Below are 18,233 nucleotides of genomic sequence, written 5' to 3' on the forward strand. Positions count from 1 at the left end.
TCAGCCTGTGCCTGCTGCTCCTGGGTGCCATGCAGGGAGGGAAGGGGACAGGAGTGGCTGGTGGGGACACTGCAGGCTGCAATCCCTTACCCCAGCTGCAGCCTGCTCCTTGGCACAAGTCTTAAGGTCAGGCTCCTAGGGCCACCAAGGTTTCCAAGGTGGGGACCACCATCCTGTCCCATCCCATCCCTCCCTCCATGCCCTTTTTCTCTCCAGCCTGGAGTTCCCTGCAGTGCTGTGCTGGCTGCGTGGTGCCACAGGGATGATTCACCAGCTCTCCCCCTTGGCCTTGGGGAAGAGAAGCCCTGGGATGGAAGCTGTGGGAGACAGGGGGTGGGGGAGCTGCCTCTGGTGGAAGCCCTGGCAGAAAGGGGATGGGGGAGCTGCTGTCACCTGGTGTGGATTCACCCCACTCTGCTGCACTCCAGCTCCCCTCCATCCCACCTGCCATGTCTGCTGGGCTGGTGCAGCAGGAGGATGGAGGATAAAAGCTGGAGTTCAGGTCCAAGCCCACCTGCAAGCCATGGCCACCACCCTTCAGTCTGCCAGGAGCTGTGCCAGAGCCTCTCACCTCCAAGGATGATGCCAGGGAGGGCTGAAGATGCCATGCAATGGCTGGAAGACAGGCTGAGCCGTTCCACAGCCCCCCCGCTGAGGTTAGAGAGGTTGCTGCTGTCCCCTGCTGCAGTGCCCACAGAAAAAGTTGGATTTCAGGTCCAAGCCTACCTGCAAGCCATGGTCACCATCTGTCAGTCTGCCAGGAACTGTGCCAGAGCCTCTCACCTCCAAGGATGATGCCAGGGAGGGGCTGAGCCACTCCAGAACCCCCCAGGGTGAGGTTAGAAGGGGCTGCAACTGTCCCCCAGCTGCAATGCCCACAGGATCACAGTGCCACCTGAGCCACACTGGCCCTGGGAGCCAGAGCTGAGCCCAAAGGGGTGAGCTGGCAGGGGGCACCCTCCTGCCTCCCTGGCTGCTTGTATCTGAGGTGGGGAGGCATGACCCAGAGGGATCTGTTACACGTTAATGACGCATTTTAGAGACTATTGTCTTCTCCTTCAGGATCTGCTAATGCACTGTAATTGCTGCTGATGAAGAAATGTTAATGCCCCAGTATTAATTCACACTAGATTAAAGTTTAATTTGAATTATCTGCACCATCGTCTGCCAAGCTGCGTCTGCATTCCTCGCCTGGCACCGCACACCAAGCAGCACCACCTCGACCCCCCTGGCAGAGGGGCAGTGCCCAGGATGGGCATGGCAAGACCTCAGCCAGTCCTTGCTGCCGCCTTATCGCCTCAGTGCCACCAAGACAGCTCTGAGGACTCGCCAGCTGCGCAGGTAAGTGCCAGCAGCAGCACCAAGGGGAAGGAAACTCCTGAGCACAACCACCAGCTGCTTCCCAGTAGCCCCCCTGGGAACGTTTTCCCCCCCTCTTTTCCCCTCTACTTCCCATCCGTTGTCCCTGCCGTGCTTCTCTTGCCGCCAGCAGCCCCATGGATGTCACCAGGGCAGCATGCAGGGACTGTTCTGGCACTGTTCATCACCCAGCCGTAGCCTGGCACTACACAGCCCTGTCCCTTGGCATTTTGAATGTGGTGTGTCCCATCCCTGGCACCCAGCACCCAGCCCCGCTGGAGCTGGAGGACTTCAGGAGAGCTGCAGCACAAGCAAGGCTAAGAACCCTCCGTGTCTCTGCACCCTGGGACACCCTGCTGCAAATGTACCTTGTCCAGGCAGTGCCAGTCCTGCCGCTGGCAGAGAGGAGCTGGTAAAACCGGGGCAGGAAAAGGGGAGGACAACAAAAGGCTTGGACAAAAACGAGAAGGAGAAGCACACAGAGAGGCGGAGAAGAAGCAAAGCAGCATCGGAGCTGGGTCCTGCGTTACCTGGAGATGCCGCGAGGCTCTGGATCCCTCCCTCCTGCAGAAATTCCTCGACAGACTCGCAGCAGCATCTGGCAATGCCCGCGGTGGGTCCCGGCTGCTGTGGCATTCTCCACACATCCTACCTGTGCCAGGCATTCGCAGGGTCCCCTCTTCCCCTCTCTCCTTTCCACTTGAGCTTTGGGTGCCCTGACTTTGCTCAGAGAAGCCCCCAGCTGTACCCTGGACCAGTTAGAGACTCGGTGAGGCAAGGAGGGGCCGGCATGGGGACCGTGTGTGCCAGACAGCACAGAAACCGACCCCCTGGCACCAGGAAGCTGTGGTTCTTCCTAGTGGGGGATGTGAAGAGCTCTCTCAGGCTAGGCTGTCCTCTCACACAGGTCCAACTCAAGCAGATTGGGACCCTGCAGGGATTCCTGGTGGAGAAGGAGCCACCTTCCAGCAGTTCCTATCTTCACTTTGGAAAAGGACCTGGAAATGTCTTTGGGACAAAGCTTCTTGACAAAGCCAACAACTTTTGGGATAGAACCACAGCAAACTTCAGTCCTGTGGCCACCACTGCTGCTTGAGCCAAGTGTAGGGAGGGAGAAACCTCCTCAACATCCTCTCCCCCCACTCCCTTTGCCCCTCCAAGCCCTAGGTGTCCCTGCTGCTGGGGTGGCAGACATGGCATCAGCATCCAAATGAACCCCAGGGAAGACCTAGAGAGTAGTCTGTGGGCTACAAAACCACTCGAGGGATGAGAGGAGCACCTGTGGCCAGGCAGGAGCCCCCCGAAACAACACCAGAAGCCCACCCGTGAGCCACTCTCGGCACAGAGCCACTCTCTGGCGAGCAGGAGCCAAACCCCAGCCGTGCCCAAGGGACAGTGACCCCAGCAGCCCTACCTGCCACTGCTGCCTGTGCCACCAAGCTGCGCCGAGTCAGGACGGGGGTGGTGGGTGGTGGGTTTCTCTCTGTGGGTGTCAGGCCGAGCTGGTCATTGGCAGTGGTGGCGATGCCAGGCTGGTCGGTGGCCCCACGGCGATGCCCGGGGTCGGACTCCCACCCGCCAGCTCCCACCCAGCTTTTATGGCCACTGAGTCTCCTCCTGCAGCGAGGCCCTCAGCTGCGTTCGGCTGCGCGGAGCCAATCGTGGCGAGGGAAGCTGTGAATGATCAGCCCCAGCAGCATCCTCACCACCTCCTGAGCCAGCTTGGCTGCTCTGCTGGGGCCTCCCTGCAGCCCCCCACCGCCCCAGCCACCGGGGGCACATCCCACCAACTGCATCCCTTGGGGAACCACACCAGGTCCAGCCTCGGCCCTCGGGGACAAAACTCCTGCCCCAAACTGGAGGGGTGGCAGAGGTCTGGACTGGGGTCCATGTCTCCCACACACACACACACACTCCCCCCAGCTGCATACTGGAGGAATTTGGCTGCTGGGGATGTGAATCCCCCTGAGCATCAAATTCAAAGCCTGGCCAAGGAGGAAGGAGGGGGTGAAGTCCTGCCCCCCCACACACTCTGCTCCCCACACTGGGGCCAGGCACGGTGCTCGTGGTGATGCCGTGGAGAGGAGTGACCCATCCAAGGCTGCTGGGGAGGGCCAGGGGGGCTGCACACCCCAGGACCCACTCAGCCTGGCTGTGGATGGGCAGGAAAACCCCATCAGGGAAGCTCCCCACTGGGCTCAGACCCACTTGTTTTCCCTCTACCCCCTTTCCCTGGAGATAAACCCAAAGAAATGAGACAAAGGGGCAGGGGGAGAGGAATGGGGGGGGAGGGAAGGCACAGAGAACCCCCCCCCCCACCACCACCACCACTTTCCCTGCTCAACCCCAGTTCAAATCACACACTTCTGATCCTGGTTTGGGGGTGAAGAAGGGCAGAGATGGGCAATGCCAGGGCATTCCCTGAGCCCATCCTCCACTGTCCTCCTGCACTGTGTCACCAGAGTGGTACAGGGCCAGGGGGTGGGGGAGGCAGCCCCTGCCGGGCCAGAGCAGCCTGTCCCTGGTGGGAGCATGGGGAGGGTGCAGGCACAGCCCCGGAGCTGGCGGCGCAGCTGGTCCTCTCGCCTTGAAGATGGAGCTATTTTTATCAGAGCTCAAGAGGGATGTTTCCCAGCAACCTGCCTTTCTCCCCGGCTCCAACACCAGCCTTTGGACCTGGTGTCCCCTGCTCAGCCCTCCTGGCACCAGTGAGGGGTGTGGGGGCCACCAGCGTGGCCAGGACCCTCTGCTGGGCACCCAGTGGTAACGGTCAGGCAAGCACTGCAGTGCCTGTGAGACCTCATGCCCAAGGCTGGTTGGCACCTCCACTAGCATCCATGTTTGGGGTGTCAGGCTCTGCTCCCCAGAAAGCAAGTAGGACCCCAGAGCTTTTGCTTGGAGGTGGATTTGAGATCACTTGGACCAGCACAGAGGGACTAAGGGAGCAGGGAACAGGGGTGGGGGGAAAACAAGGGCAGAGCATCCTGCATCTCCCTAGGGATGAATGAGATGTCCCCTGCAGGGCCCATGCCGGGAGACAGCAGTGCTGTGATGAAGGACGACAAAGCTCAGGCTCGGAGTGGGGGTGGTGGGGGCGGGGGCAGCCAGAGCCCTGCCCTCACTGCAGCGTGCTGAGCTGTGCAGGCTCACAACAAAGCCAGAAGAACAAAACACAGCTGCAAACCACCACGGAGACCCTCAGCCAGGGGCCTGGGCACGTTTAACCCTTGCTGGCAGGGCTAGTGGTCCTGAGGGCATTGCAGACACATCAGGGAGAAGCATTTCTTCCCCCCAAACCATTATTTCCCTCAACCAGCCCCACCAAACCCATGAAGTCTGTCCCTCAAGCCCTGTTCAACCTCTCAAGGCAGGCAAACAGCTCCATGCAGGAGCTGCACAAGAGGAACAGCAGCACCCCAGCTGCCCAGGGACCAGGGGGTGCAGAGGGGAGCAGTGTGGCCACAGCTGCCACCAGCTCCCCACCCTGAAAGTAGCCTTGCAGCAATCTCTCCCCAGAGCTCAAGGTGCAGCCACCTCCCCACGCAGGGTAATTGCACAGGAGGGAGATGAGCTTCTGGAGATGGAGCAAACCCTGGCGGCACGGAGAGAAAAGTCCTCTGTAACGAGCTCCCTTCCTCCAGGCTGATTCCCATTGCTCCAGTGGGGGAGGCTGAGTTACTCCAGCCCCCTGAGCAGACACAATCTTATTGTCTCTCTGCATCCAGATGTGCTGAGCTGGGTGAGGAGGTCCTTCCTGGGGCCAGTTGTGGCCTGGCTAGGTATGGGGAGGTGACAATGTCATAGAATCTCAGCATGCTGGGGGTTGGAGATGGACCTCAGGAGCTTATCCAGTCCAACCCCCTGCTCCAGCAGGGCACCCACAGCAGCTTGCCCAGGCGCACAATGGCCGGGGGGGGGGGGGTTGGAAGCTCTGCAGAGAAGGAGACTCCACAACCTCTCTGGGCAGCCTGCTCTGCACCCTCACACCAAACAAGTTTCTCCTCATGGAACCTCCTGGCTTCCAGTTTGTGCCCATTGCCCATTGGCCTAGCCCTGGGCACCACTGGCAAGAGTCTGGCTCCAGCCTCTCGCTCCCCACAGCTCCTTTAGCTCTTGCTGAGCATTGCTCAGCTCCCCTCTGGGGCTGCTCTTCTCCAGGCTCTCAGCCCCAGGGTTCTCAGCCCCTCAACACCTTTGTAGCCTTTGCTGGACTCTCTCCAGTAGCTCCTTGTCTCTCTTGAAGTGGGGAGCCCAGAGCTGGACCCAGAGCTCCAGATGTGGTCTCCCTAGGGCAGAGCAGAGGGCAGGAGAATCTGTCTTGCCCTGCTGGCCACACTCTTCTTCCCACCCCAGGACACCATTTTCCTTCTTCGCCACGAGGGCACTTTGCTGGCTCATGGATAACTTCCTGTCCACCAGGACTTCCAGGTCCTTCTCCATGGAGCTGCTTTCTAGCAGGTCAACCCCTAGGGAGCAGAGCTGGGAGCAAGCCCACCCACCTGTGAGCTGAATTAACATTCATCTGTCGCTTGCTAATGGGGAAGTGTCTGTGAGTCACGCTGACATTTCCCTGGGACAAAGGTAATTAAGTGCCTGGGTAAGAGAAATGAGCAGGAATAGAGAAGTTTTTGTAACTACCTGAGTGAAAAGTGGGTTTGGTGAGGAGGGGGCCAAGTGTGAGCACCCCCGGAGCACGTGGGAGTTAATGGCAGCCAACGTCACCTGCACCGCTCTGCCCTGACTCCCCCAGCCCAGCCATGGCACCTCCAGGGTGCCCAGATCCCAGTCCCAGGAAGGGGGTGAATGATCCCAAGCAATGGGACCATGCCCTGATGGGAGCATCCCATGGGAGTGGGATAGGAACACAGAACTGCTGAGGTTGGAAGGGACTTTTGAGATCATCAAGCTCAACCACTCACCTGAGCCCACTCCCACCCCTGCTGCTAATCCACATCCCTCAGCACCACACCCACGCATCGCTGAGATCCCCCCAGGGATGGTGACTCCACCACCTCTATGGGCAGCCTGTTCAAGGGCCTGGGAATCCTTTCCAGGAAGAAATTTTTCCTAACGTCCAACCTGAACCTCCTCCAGCACTGTTGGCTTTATCCTGTCCAGTGGGACCAGGCTTTTCCACGATCAGCTCCATCACTCATTATTCCCCCCCACCCCCAGCATTACAGTGATGCCAGGCAGATGTGGGCATGGGGCAGCTAAGGTTGTGTGTGGCTGCTGCCAGGCTATGGGGTGAGGGAGGCACTGACGGGATTTTGGGAGGGACATAGGGGGCCCCAAGAGCTGAGGATCTGCTCCCAGTTGCCCAATGGGAGCTGTGCAGTCTCTGATCCAACTATTAAAGGACCAGCACAAAGCTCTGGCAGCTGCTCTGGTGTGGTCTGGAGGCAGGTGCCAGTCGGGCAGCAGGGAGCAGGGGAGGTGAGGATGTGGGGGCTGCAGCAGCGGGCAGCAGGGACCAGGGGGAGGTGAGGGCTGTGGAGGCTGGAGCAGCGGGCAGAACAGCGCCGCGGCACCGGGAGCCAATTCAGTCCTTGCCTGCGTCACGCCGGAGGTCACCGTGCAGCCCCGGCTGGCACACGTGCGGGCACACGGTGACCTCCCTTGCGTAGGCAGGAGGCACAAGTGGCCACTCGATGGCTGGCAGAAAAAGCGGAGCTCACGTAAACACGGCGAGTCACGCCGCTGCCTTCGGCCCCGCCGCCGGTCCGTGGCGGGCTGCCGAGCGGCCCAGCCCGGGGGGGCAAGCGGCTCCACTTCAAAGCGAATGGAGTTCAAACCACTTGCAGAGCTGCGCTGTGGAACCCATCCTACACACCAAGCCCTGGGTGCTTGTGGCTCTGGAGGGAATCTGTGTCCCTGTCTCCCCCCACCCAGGGCAGGGGGCCCAGGGTGCCAGAGCCCAGCAGCGCTGGGAGCTGTGTGATGGCAGCGGCACGTGCCTCAGGAATGAATCAAAACCTCAGGAATTTGTGGAGCTCCTCCGTGAAGTGGCTCTGGTAATACTTTCCCTGACCTGTCCCGTGGCCAGTGTCACCCGTGTGAGGGGCAAGAAAACGTGGGGAGTGGAAAAAACACACTTTAAGGGGATTTATTGACCATTTATTCCCCTCCACCAGCCCACCAGGAGTGACATGGTGGCATCTGAAGCCCCCAACCCGAGGGGCCCCTCAGCAGTGCAGTGTCAGGATTGGAGTCCTGGGTTGGACAGATACTGGTGATATCCCCAGCTTGGGGGGAGGGAGAAGAGCAGTTTGGGAATAGTGTGTGGGGCAGGGACCCCTGCCTGGGGACGTGGCCATCCCACAACATGCGGGAACAACAAACTGGCCCCTTGGGAACCCAGGACCCAAGTCATGAGGATGTGGCCATCCCCGGGACACGCACACACACTGCAGTCCCGCGGGATCCCACCTGGCGCCCACTGCCCTCGGGGGTCCCATCCCACGGGCATCCAGTGGGTGCTTGGCTGCCCCATGCCAACCTGCTGGACCCCCAAAATCCCCATTACATCCCGGTCCCGGCTCCCAAGGTAATGCCCCCCGGGATCTCAGAAACTTTCCCGGGGAATTTCCATGTGGAACCTTCCCGGCGAGCCCCGGGCGTGGAATCCGATCGTGCCTGGGAGGAGTCCCGCAACCTACCCGGGGCTCTCAAACCACCCCCGAGCCCCGTGTCCGCCCTTCCCGGTGCGGCTAAACGGCTACCGGCAGCGCACCGGGTCCCCGGGCATCACCCGCTCCCTGGCGCACCGATCCCACTCCTTCCCGGTGTGCTGACTTCCCTGCGCTGCGCAGCAACCGGCAGCGCACCGGATCTCGAAGCATCACCCTCTTCCCGATGCACCGACTTTGCTGCGCTGCACGGCTAACGGCAGGGCAGTGGGACCTGGAGCATCACCCCCCTCCACGGGGTATCACTCCCCGGTGCAACGATTTACTATCCCAGCCGCACCGATTACGATGCGCCGCACAGCTACCGGCAGTGCACCGAGTCCCGGGCATCACTACTCCTGGGCATCATCCCCTCCCTCGCATTGCACGGCTGCTGCCAATGCACCGGGTCCCCCGCTGCACAGCTGCTGGTGCATCCCCCCTTTCCCGGTGCACCGACTACCCCCTTCCTGATGCATCACCTCACCGGGAGCATCCCACTCCTTCTCGATGCACCGACCACCCTCCCCAGTGCATCGAACGTCCCGGTGCGGTGGGGTGGGGTGGGGTGGGATGGGGCGGGGGAGGGGGGTAGGGGCGGGTCACTCCCGCCGTTACATAAGGGGTTACGTCAGGACGCGCAGCCCTGCTCTTATCCCGCCGCCACCGCCCCGCCCATTCACAGATGCTGCCGCCGTCGTCACCACCTTGCAGTGGCCGGTCTGGGCACCGCCACCGCGCCCCAGGTGAGCCCCGTGGACCGAGCCTTGCGCGGTGCCCAACGGGGAGCGGAGCGGGGCAGGCAGCCGGACCGGGTCAAGCCGCCCGGCCTGTTTACACCGGCTCGGCGCGTACCACAGCGGCGGGGGTGCTGGCGGAACTACCGCCGCTCTCGTTCCCCTCCATTCTGAACCGCGCTGGCAGCAGAAGTCTCCGTTTACCGAACACGAAGTGTTAGGATCGGGCTGCCGTTCTCAGGCCCTTTCCCATCGTTGAGCGGAGGACGGGTCCCTGTTCGCTCCGCTCCGTTCCCCCCCGTGGCGGCGCAGTCGTTCATCCCGGCGCGCTGTGATTGGCTGAGGGGCGCGAGGGGCGGGCAGGGCGCGCTTTTCCGCCCTCCGACGCGGCGGCGCGTGCCCCCTCGCCCGCCCGGCGCAACCCGGCGGGGGGGGGGCGGCGGCGGCGGCTCCGGGACCCGACCCCCAAACCGGGACCCGGCCCCGAACCCCCCCCACAGCGGCGCCATGGAGGCGGCGGCGGCAGACGGCAGCCGCCGAGGGACACAAAGAACGACGAGGCGGCGGCGGGCAGCGCGGAGAGGCCCTATGGCGGTAGTGGCAGCGACAGGGCCCGGCCCCGGTGGTGGCGGTGGTAGCAAAGGGACTCCCCGGTACAGCCTGCTGGCTGAGATAGGCCGCGGTGCCTACGGCGTGGTGTACGAAGCGGTGTCGGGCCGTAACGGCGCCCGTTTGGCGGTGAAAAGAATCCGTTGCGACGCCCCCGAGAACGTGGAGCTGGCGCTGGCCGAGTTCTGGGCCCTGACCAGCCTCAGGCGGCAGCACCCCAACGTGGTGCGCTTCGAGGAGTGCGTCCTGCAGCGGCACGGCCTGGGGCAGCGCATGAGCCACGGCAACAAGCGCAGCCAGCTCTACCTGCGCCTCGTCGAGACCTCCCTCAAAGGTACCCGCCCGACCTCTCCCCCCACCCAGGGCACCCTCGTACACCCGCTGTGCTGCGGAGTCCACCTCCCCAGAACCCTTCTGGGCACCCCAGTCATCCTCCTTAGGTGCCCCCCACACCCAGTGCCCTCCTGGGCACCTCAGCATCGTTCTCCCTGGGTGCCTGCCCACCCCCAGCACCCTCCTAGGCACCCAACATCATCCTTCTTGGTTTCCTTTCCACCTCCTGGGTACCCCAGCATCATCCTCCTTGGATGTCCCTCCACCTGCAGGGCATCCTGTCCACCCCAAACCACCCCAGTGTCAGCCCACTCTCAGGTTACCTGCCCCTGAGCACCCCGGGGTGTCATCAGTACCCCCACAGCAGATACCTTTGGGGTACCCAGAGCAGGATACCCTAGCCTCACCCCCAACTCCCTTGGAGTACCCTGATCTCCAGCTCTTGGGTACTCTCTCTGGACATCCCCATCCTGGGCAGCTTCCCAACTCCCCAGCAGCTCCCCATTGCTCAGATCCCTCTTTGGCACCATCTGCTCCTCAGAGGAACACCCAAAGCTCCCCCACACCTCTTGCACCACTCTTCCCTCCACCTTAACTCACCACTTTGCCCCCAGACAGCCCTGACTGCATCCCATGTCACCTAGGCTCTTCTGTAACCTTTGCCAGCCCTGGGCCCCCTCTATTTTGCAGTGATACCTGCCCCAGACACCCACCCCTCTGCTTCCATCACCCACATTGGTCCTGTCCCTTCAGGGCTCCCCACAAGGTCCTTCTGCATCGCTCTTTGCTGCCACACACCCTCAGCACCTACTGGGACCCTTGTCCTACCATGCTCTGCCTGCGTGTTCTCTCCCCTTCTGTGTGCTGCTCCCAGGGACACCCATCCCTAAGCCACCACCCTGTGCCCTGCACCTCTGCAGCACCCCAGCCCCATGTGTCTCCTGAGGGACCCCATTGTCACCTCAAGGCTCAGACTCGGCCCTGGGGAGCATCCCTATGTGCTGCTCTCAGCCTTTCCCTGCACCTCCTCCCAGTGTTTTGTACCTCCTTCTCAATTAAACTCCAATCCTGGGGCTCCCTCCACTACCCTGAGCTGCAGCACAGCCCACCCACATCCCTTCAGTGGGCTCTGTCCCTGTCACACCAAGGGGACATGTCCCACTCCATGCACAGTCCTGTTTAAGCCCCCCAGTGCTGCAGCCCTTCAGGGTGCCCTGCCTGCTCCCCTGAGCAGCTTTGGGACTGCTCTTTGTGCCCTCCCGTCCCTGTTCCTCACCCAGTACTGGCTCCCTGGGGACCAGTGCCTGGGGCCTGGGCTGACACCCCCCTCACTTTCCCCTGGGATCCCTCAGCAGCATGGTGGGGCTGTCAGGGGTCACCTCCTGTCACAGTTGATGACTCTGATGGTGATATCTCCAAAATGCTCCCTCCCTCTGCTCCCTTGGCTGCTCGTCAGACCCAGCTCTGCCAACGTGCAGTGAAGATGTGGAAAAATACCAGAGCCCTGTATCCTTGGTGCCCCCATGCCCCCCCCAGCCTGCTGCACCCAGAGCCAGCTCACTCCACCCCTCTTTCCCCAAACCTGTGTCCCAGGACTGCCCTGCACTCCCTGGGGGGCTCAGTCTCCCCCTGCCCTCCCATCTGAGTCCTGCCCCAGAGCAGGCACCCTCCAAACCCTGTCTTGGGCACAGATTGATGCCAGGCTGCTGAGACCCTCTGGGTGAACCTCTGGCTGTCAGACCCTGCCTGACCCCTCCATGCTCCGGGGGGAACATGTCCAGACCTGCCTCCCTCTCCTCCTGCTCTCCCTTCACACCACCACCCTAGGGAGTCTCCCCAGGGAGGGCAGTGCCCTCATTTCTGTGGGCATGACTGCCTGGGCGAGGAGCCAGCTCTTCCCCTTGGGTGTGTGTCCAGCTGTAGCCAGTCAGGCTGTGGCTGTGGCTGGCAGGTCAGGGGTTCCCTGCCCTCTCTTTGTCACTTGGGGTGACACGGCTCAGAGAAAGCTCTTGGTGCCCTCCATCTCTGGGCGGGGAGAGAGCCCCTTGAACTCCCTGCCTGTCCTGGTCCTGTTGCTGCCTTGGAGAGGGGAGCAGAGCTGGGAGCTCATCCCAGGGCTGGAGAGCAACCTTTTGCTGCCCAGCCTGGAGCGTGTCCTCCTCTCCATCTGCCTTCCTCCTGCCTGCCCTCCAGGCTGTGCCATGCTGGCCACTGCCAGCGCTTGCCAGCACCCCTGGCACGTTGGCTCTGGCATGGCATTGATAAGGACACTCAAAACAAAAAAGCTGGAGCTGGGAGAAGCCTCCTAGGTCTGCTCACTCTCCATCCCTGCCTGCAGCACGTGGAGCTGCTGTGCTGTGTCTCCATCCAGGGTGGCCAGCTACGTGTCCTTCTGCACGACCGCAGCTGGGCTATTTAGGGGCATGCACAGCTGCTGTGCCAACCAGCCTGGGCTCAGGGCATGGGGCAGGGGATTAGCTGGAGACTTTGACTCAGGAGCACAACTGCTGGGTGATGTTGGGTCTCAGCTGCAGTGTGGAGCCTGCACCTTCATTGTTCTGATGAGGTGTCTGGGTTATAAGAGGGACACTGAGGGGCTGGAGCAGGTCCAGAAAAGGGCAGGGAAGCTGGGGAAGGGTCTGGAGAACAACAGGGCTGGTGAGGAGCAGCTGAGGGAGCTGGGGGTGTTCAGTCTGGAGCAGAGGAGGCTGAGGGGAGACCTTCTGGCTCTCCACAACTCCCTGAAAGGAGGTTGGAGCCAGGTGGGGTTGGTCTCTTCTCCCAGGAACAAGGGACCGGTCAAGAGGAAATGGCCTGAAGTGGCACCAGGGAGTTTAGGTTGGCCATGAGGAACGATTTCTTCCCCTTGAGGGTTGTCAAGGCCTGTCCCAGGCTGCCCAGGGCAGGGGTAGAGACTCCATCCCGGAAGGGGTTTCAGAGCCCTGGAGCTGTGGTGCTGAGGGCCATGTTTTGGTGGTGCCCTGGCAGTGCTGGGTTAGTGCTTGGGCTCCATGACCTTCAAGGTCACTTCCAACCCAAATGATTCTGTGTACAGAATCTTCAACTGAAGGGCAGAGTGCACAGGAGAAGCTGGAAGCCCAGCACTGAGCCTGGAGCAGAGGCAGACACCTCAGCACTGTGCCCTGGTACTTGTGCACCTTCATGCCCCTCTTTGTTCCTGACCCAGCACAGGGACAGAGCTGCCCAAATTGACCACATGCAGAGTTCTGCTTCCTGCCATGTCACCCAGGGGGGCACCAGCTTGCTGTCAGTGCTCAGCCTCACGTGTGGACTGCCCTGCACCCACCCACACAGGTTACTATCAGTGCAAGCACCCAGGCTTCATGCCAGGCTCTCATCTCTCTGCTCAGGGTGAGTCAGAGGTTTCATGCAGCAGTGGGGACTGGGCTGCTGCTTTTGCTGCCATTGGATTTATTATTTTATTTTCCCCCTCCCTGAGATTCTAAGCAAATTAACAAGGTGTTACTGAGCTCCCAGGACAGGTGGTGGGAAGGCTGCAGCAGGCATGGAGAGGTTGAAATTGCTTTCTGCAACCACCTGACAGGAGGGGAGGGGGGGTTGGTCTCTTCTGCCTTGTGTCAGGTGATGGAATGAGAGGAAATGGCCTGGAATTGTGCCATGGGAGGTTTAGGTTGGAGATGAGGAAAAATTTCTTTGCAAGAGTGGTCAGGCACTGGAACAGGCTGCCCAGGGAGGTGGTGGAGTGCCCATCCCTGGAGGGCATGGCACCTGGGGACAGGGTTTAGTGGCCATGGTGCTGTTGGGTTGCTGGTTGGACTCTAAGATCACAGAGGGCTTTTCCAACCCAAACAATTGTGTGATTCTGTGAGAGTGCCAATCTGTTTGGGCAGGGAGCATGCTGAGGATGCTGGCTTGCTGACGGAGAACAGATCTGGGCTGTCTCCTGCATCCCTTCATCTCTTGGCTGTGCCTGACTTGAGTTTGCTAACATCTCGTCTGTAGGCAGCAGCCTGCCAGCTCTGTATGGTGGGAGCTGTTTGTTTAGGAGGCAGGAAGATGATTTAACAACTCAAACACTTCTCAGATTATAGAAAACGAGGAAATATTGCTCTTGGCTTTAGCTGCTCCTAGCAGAGCTCCACCCAGAGTGTGAAGTGCATGGAGCTCGCAGCTACTGCTGGGTCAGCTGTGTCCTCCCCTCTGCTTGTTGGAGGTTCAGTCAGAGCCCTCCTCCTGCTCAAAACAAGCCTTGGCATGTCAGACCCAACAGGTCTTGGCTGCTGGTGTTTGAGCTGCTTCCCTGCAGGAATGCTGTGTGGATGTTCTCACCAGCCCACCTCCATGCCCTGGCTGTGTGTGTGGGCACAGGGCTCTGCTGTGCTCCCCGTCGTGGTGTGCTTCCTGGTGGAGAAGAGCCAAACCCTCCTGTTCCCCATGTTGGGGCTCTCATGGATGCTGAGGGGAGCAGGGACACAAAGCCCTGTGCCCTGTTGAGGTGTTCCTGGGGTTCAGCAAAGCTGAGGTGGTGGCTGTGCTGTGAGCTGGGTGTGCAAAGGGTGAACAGCCTCTGCTTGAGTTCCCTCACATCGAGTTTTTGCCACAAACACGAGCATGAGAAGTTCCAGCTAAACATGAGGAGGAACTTCTTTAGCTGAAGGCTGCTGGAGCCCTGGAGCAGGCTTCCCAGAGAGGTGGTGGAGTCTCCACCTCTGGAGACTGACAACCCACCTGGATGTGTTCCTGTGTGACCTTCTCTAGGTGACCCTGCCTCATCAGGAGGGTTGGACTTGATCTCCAGAGGTCCCTTCCACCCCCTACCATCCTGTGATTCCTCACCAAAACCTGCCTCAAACCAGAGAAGCTGCTTTGCCTGCTCAGCGTTTTGGCCTCCAGAGTCAAGCTGACCTTGAGGTCCTTGTGTCTGAGCCTCCCTCCAGCACTCTGAGGGTCTCCTCTGACTCCTCAAAAGTTCACCCAACTTGTTCCCTGTCCTTCCCATCCCCCAGACCTAACCTTTTGTCTTCTGTTGAGGACAGGGAGGTGCAGCCAAATCCTTCTGTTGTGTAGACTTCCATTACCATAGCAGTAGCCATGGCTACAGACTTGTTTGTGCAAATAACCAATATTCCCACCCACACCAAGCCCTCACCATTGGTGCTGGACTTGTCCAGGGCTTGGATGACCCTTGGTAGTCCTTGATTTTTTTTTTTTTTTTTTTTACCTGCTGCTAGAAGTTTCCTTTCCCAGATGTCCTCTAGGGGCTTCACTGCACTAAACAGAAGCCCCCACATTGTCAGATGGGTGGAGGTCTTAAACTGCTTCCCCAACCCTCAACATCTGGCTCTGGGACTTGTTCACTGTGGCAGAGGTGAGTGGTGGCCTCCAGCTTCTCTCTTCTGGTGCTGGGTGGATGAAAACCAACTAGGTTCTAGAGTAAAGGTGATGAGCTGGTTGTGTTTGCAGCCTCTGCTTGTTGCTTGGGCCCTCAGTGTGGGGTTTGGCAAGGGGGGGGTTGCATCCTAGGGGGGCTGGGTCTGCTGCTGGTGGGCACCAGGGCATGCTGGCATCGCTGCATGCAGCAATGCCAGCATGCCCTGGTGCCCACCAGCAACAGACCCAGCCCCCCTGGTGCCCACCAGCAGCAGGCCAAACTGCTTGACCTTGAATATCTCCAGGGATGGAGCCTCAACTCCCTTCCTGAGCAACCTGCTGCAGTGTTCCAGCAGCCTCCTTGTTCCTCACATCCAATCTCAATCTGCTCTGCTCTCATTTCCAAGCCATTGTCCCTGCAGGCCTTTGCAAGCAGTCCCTCTGCAGCCTTCTTGGAGCACTGTCATTCCACAGCCCCAAGCCTCTCAACCTGTCACAGGATCCCAGAATTAAGCAGGTTGGAAAAGAGCTTTGAGATCATCCAGTCCAACCTCTCACCCAGCACCATCTGATCAACTAAACCATGGCGCTAAGGTCCTCATCCAGGGACGGTGACTCCACCGCTTCCCTGGGCAGCTCATCCCAATGGCCAAACGCTCTGGGAGGAATTTCTTCCTGACATCCAGCCTAAACCTCCCCTCACCAGAGATGTCCCAGTGCCTTGAAACCTCACCTTGCTGTTGTCCCTCTTGCAGGGGAGAGGGTGCTGGGCTATGCAGAGGAGCCTTGCTACCTGTGGTTCGTGATGGAGTTCTGCGAGGGGGGAGACCTCAACCAGTACGTGCTGTCCCGCAGGCCTGACCCAGCCACCAACAGGAGCTTCATGCTGCAGCTGACCAGTGCCATTGCCTTCCTGCACAAGAACCACATTGTGCACAGGGACCTGAAGCCAGACAACATCCTGATCACCGAGAAGTCCGGCAGCCCGGTGCTGAAGGTGGCAGACTTTGGCCTCAGTAAGGTCTGCGCCGGCCTGACCGCGCGGGGCAAGGAGGGCGCCCCCGAGAACAAAAGCATCAATGTCAACAAGTACTGGCTGTCCTCTGCCTGTGGCTCTGACTTCTACATGGCCCCCGAGGTCTGGGAAGGTCACTACACAGCCAAGGCTGACATCTTTGCCCTTGGCATCATCATCTGGGCCATGATCGAGAGGATCACCTTCATCGATGCCGAGACCAAGAAGGAGCTGCTGGGGACCTACATCAAGCAGGGGACTGAGATCGTGCCCGTGGGGGAAGCGCTGCTAGAGAACCCAAAGATGGAGCTGCACATCCCTCAGAAGCGCAGGACTTCCATGTCTGAGGGCATCAAGCAGCTCCTGAAGGACATGTTGGCTGCTAACCCACAGGATCGACCTGATGCCTTTGAGCTCGAAACCAGGATGGACCAGGTGACTTGTGCTGCTTAAATTCAGGGCAGGGCACTGCTGTGCTTTGCAGCTGGGTAAGTGATCCACTGCTCTTGATTCTGTGTCCTCCTGGGCTGCTCTACAAGCGTTTTGTAGGGACACAAAGGAGTCTTTTATGTTCCTGGAGCTGTTTCTAGAGTGACTCGTCTCAGAGCATTGCTTCTGAGTGGTTTTTCCCCACCTATTCTACTGAAAAAAAAAAAAAACAATGAAAAGAGGTGGAAAACTGAATTAGCAACTGCATGTCCTGCTGCTGCCCTAAAGCCCAGGAGAGCAGGCAGAGCTGGGCAGGAGCCTTGTTCCTCCAGGGCTGGGCAGGAGCCTTGCTCTTCAGAGGTCCTAGCCAGTGGCTGAGATGAGACAGTGCAGCTTTGGCAGTCTCTGCCCCAGGAGCAGGGAATTTGCTTCCAGTTTTGCCTCCTCTGCTGTGTGCTACAATTCCTGTGAGCAACCTGGGCTAGCAGGAGTTGTCCATGCCTGTGGCAGGGGGGTTGGAACTAGATGATCTGGAAGGTCCCTTCCAACCCAACCCATTCCATGAAGCTATGACAGTGCTGGGAGCAGCTGGGTGTCTAGCACTGTCCCTCAGACTCAGGCAGGACACCTCAGGGCTGTCTCAGCACAAAGCTGTTCCCTTTGCCTGCACCTAGGAGGCACATGGGGCTTTGTGGGGCTGTCTTGTTTCGTTTCCTTGCTCAGAGGCAGGACTTCCCTTTGGTGTGAACTCTGGCTGCCCACACATGGGATGCTTGGGTCTCCAGCATCAGGGTTTGTGGACCTGCGTCTGCTCAGGAAGGAAGCTTTCAGAACAGTCCTGCTCAGACTGAGATCCCTTCAGAGTCCCCTCTCTGCTCCCCTCAGCTTGGTTCCTAAACAGTCCCAAGCTCAGAGGTCCTGCTCCTGAGGCTTGGGTGGTCACACATGGGCTGGAAGGACCCCCCAGGGCCAGAAGGGGAGCTGGTGGTATCACTGACCAATGGCACTGAAGGGCTGGGAGGTGCAGCCTGATGGCAGAGCTGTCTGTAAACAGGAGCTGTTAGCAGGGCTTGTCCTGGCCAAATGCTTCAGTGAAGCTGAGAAATTGCAGATGATGAGGAGTGAGGCTGACATCTTCCCAGCCCAGGTTCTTTAAAGCTCCTGCAGAGCTTCCTCTGACCACTGTTTGGTCACAGGAGACCTCTGAAAGCCTGCTTGTGTCAGGTGCTGGCACTGCAGCTCCCAGCCCTTCCCTCACCCTGAAACCTCCAGATCCAGCTGGATCAGAGCAGAGAGCGGAAGTGATGATGATGACACAGCTGCCTTGGCCAGAACCACCCAGCCTTCAGCCTCACAGGGGATGGCTGCATGCCTGGCCTGCTCCTAGGAGGTGGGGGCTCCCCCAGGGTGGGGACATGGGGCAAGTTTTGCTGGAAACCATCATTGCTGCCCACCTTGAGGCTTCCTCCGGGGCTGCTGAGGCAGCCTCTGAGAGGGGACCTCTGTGTGTGCCCCAGGTAAGCTGTGTGCTGTTTGCAGAGGAGCAGGAATATAGGAATGGGAAGTCCCATGGGATGGGTGTAGTTCTGTCAGTGCTGCTCTGTCCAGATCCCTCCTCAGCCCCATCCCTCTGCCCCAACACAGAACATTGAACCCCCTGAGGCTCTCCAGTGCCGGGCGCTGACCGCTGCTGCCCGGGGCTGCTTCCAGTGCAAGTGTTGGGATGTCAGG

General features: G+C 59.9%; 1 protein-coding gene across 1 annotated transcript; it reads left to right on the plus strand.

The window, feature by feature from the left end:
* The first annotated feature begins 7,949 nt into the window (after nt 1–7,949).
* STK35 (serine/threonine kinase 35) lies at nt 7,950–16,526 on the plus strand. The gene is given in 6 exon segments (XM_054391903.1): nt 7,950–8,144; nt 8,252–8,412; nt 8,713–8,874; nt 9,006–9,191; nt 9,193–9,707; nt 15,814–16,526. Coding segments are annotated over 6 exon segments (1,932 nt in total).
* The last annotated feature ends 1,707 nt before the right edge of the window (nt 16,527–18,233 follow it).

Source organism: Indicator indicator, chromosome 24 (assembly GCF_027791375.1).
Source record: "Indicator indicator isolate 239-I01 chromosome 24, UM_Iind_1.1, whole genome shotgun sequence".
Classification (NCBI taxonomy): domain Eukaryota; kingdom Metazoa; phylum Chordata; class Aves; order Piciformes; family Indicatoridae; genus Indicator; species Indicator indicator.